Consider the following 1,229-nt stretch of genomic DNA (forward strand, 5'->3'; position numbering starts at 1 on the left):
GATGTTTTTATAGTGATCAAATGTTTGTTCTGTGAGCCACACATCAGGTGTCGAAGTGACTGCATAGCAATGCGAGATGATGTGTTTTGCTCAGGAACACAACACACCACCCAGTCCAGGAATTGAAACCACAATCTTATGATTATGAGCACAGCACCCTAACTACTAGGCCATGTGCATTTACACAAACCTGTTGTACTGTTTTATTTATGTCATTATATTTTGGAAATGTCTTTTAGGTTGCAGCTCTTGCCATTGCCAGTGCCAATGGATTGTTGTTAAAAGGTGGCAAAGAAGCTTCAAATAGTAACAAACTTTTACAAGAATTGGTGCAAGATGCACTGGAACCTTACGTACCAAAGGAGACAGTGTCGCTTGTAAGTATTGAAGCATTTCCTTGCATATTTCTCAGGGGATGGGGTATATGGTCATCTGCATGTGTGTGTTTTTCCATATATGTACTTGAATGTTTATGCGTATGCCTTCAATTATTTTACATGTTTTAAACCTTAATATATTGCTTAATGTTACCTTATATATGGGACTCCTGGTATGTTTGTATATGAGTGTATATATAGAAGATATGAGGAGTTTAGGTCAAGGTAACCCTAAAACTCCAACGGAGTTACAAGTGCTGGCACTTTGTATTAATTAACAACTTAATTAAAAATAATGAATTTCATGGCTTTTTTTTAATGATTTATGTGTGTAAACGATGTCAAGACATAGATGGGAAGTCACAAACACACACACAATATTATACTGTAAATATATATATATATATATATATATATATACACAGTGTTACATTGTACTAATTGTTTTGTGTTAATTACTTTGTGCTGTAATGATTGAAAAGAAGATCAACGACAAATATTTCCACTGAATCAACACTCAACCAAATTATGAAATGTGATGATATATCAGGCAGTGACTAATCTAATCCTTCTTATTATATCAAGCAGTGACTAATCTAATCCTTCTTAATGTATCAGGTGGTGACTGATCTAATCCTTCTTAATGTATCAGGTGGTGACTGATCTAATCCTTCTTAATGTATCAGGTGGTGACTGATCAAATCCTTCTTAATGTCTCAGGGATGACTAATCTAATCCTTCTTATTATATCAAGCAGTGACTGATCTAATCCTTCTTAATGTATCAGGTGGTGACTGATCTAATCCTTCTTAATGTATCAGGTGGTGACTGATCTAATCCTTCTTAATGTAT

General features: G+C 34.5%; 1 protein-coding gene across 2 annotated transcripts in view; it reads left to right on the forward strand.

The window, feature by feature from the left end:
- LOC106872175 (delta-1-pyrroline-5-carboxylate synthase) overlaps positions 1 to 1,229 on the forward strand; it is a 56,543-nt gene that overhangs the window by 44,508 nt on the left and 10,806 nt on the right. For both annotated transcript variants that reach the window (XM_014919065.1, XM_052975706.1), the window contains one exon: positions 240 to 377. In XM_014919065.1, the coding sequence (XP_014774551.1) occupies positions 240 to 377 (138 nt within the window). The remainder of the gene's footprint in view (positions 1 to 239; positions 378 to 1,229) is intronic.

The sequence above is a fragment of the Octopus bimaculoides genome, chromosome 22 (assembly GCF_001194135.2).
Source record: "Octopus bimaculoides isolate UCB-OBI-ISO-001 chromosome 22, ASM119413v2, whole genome shotgun sequence".
Lineage (NCBI taxonomy): Eukaryota > Metazoa > Mollusca > Cephalopoda > Octopoda > Octopodidae > Octopus > Octopus bimaculoides.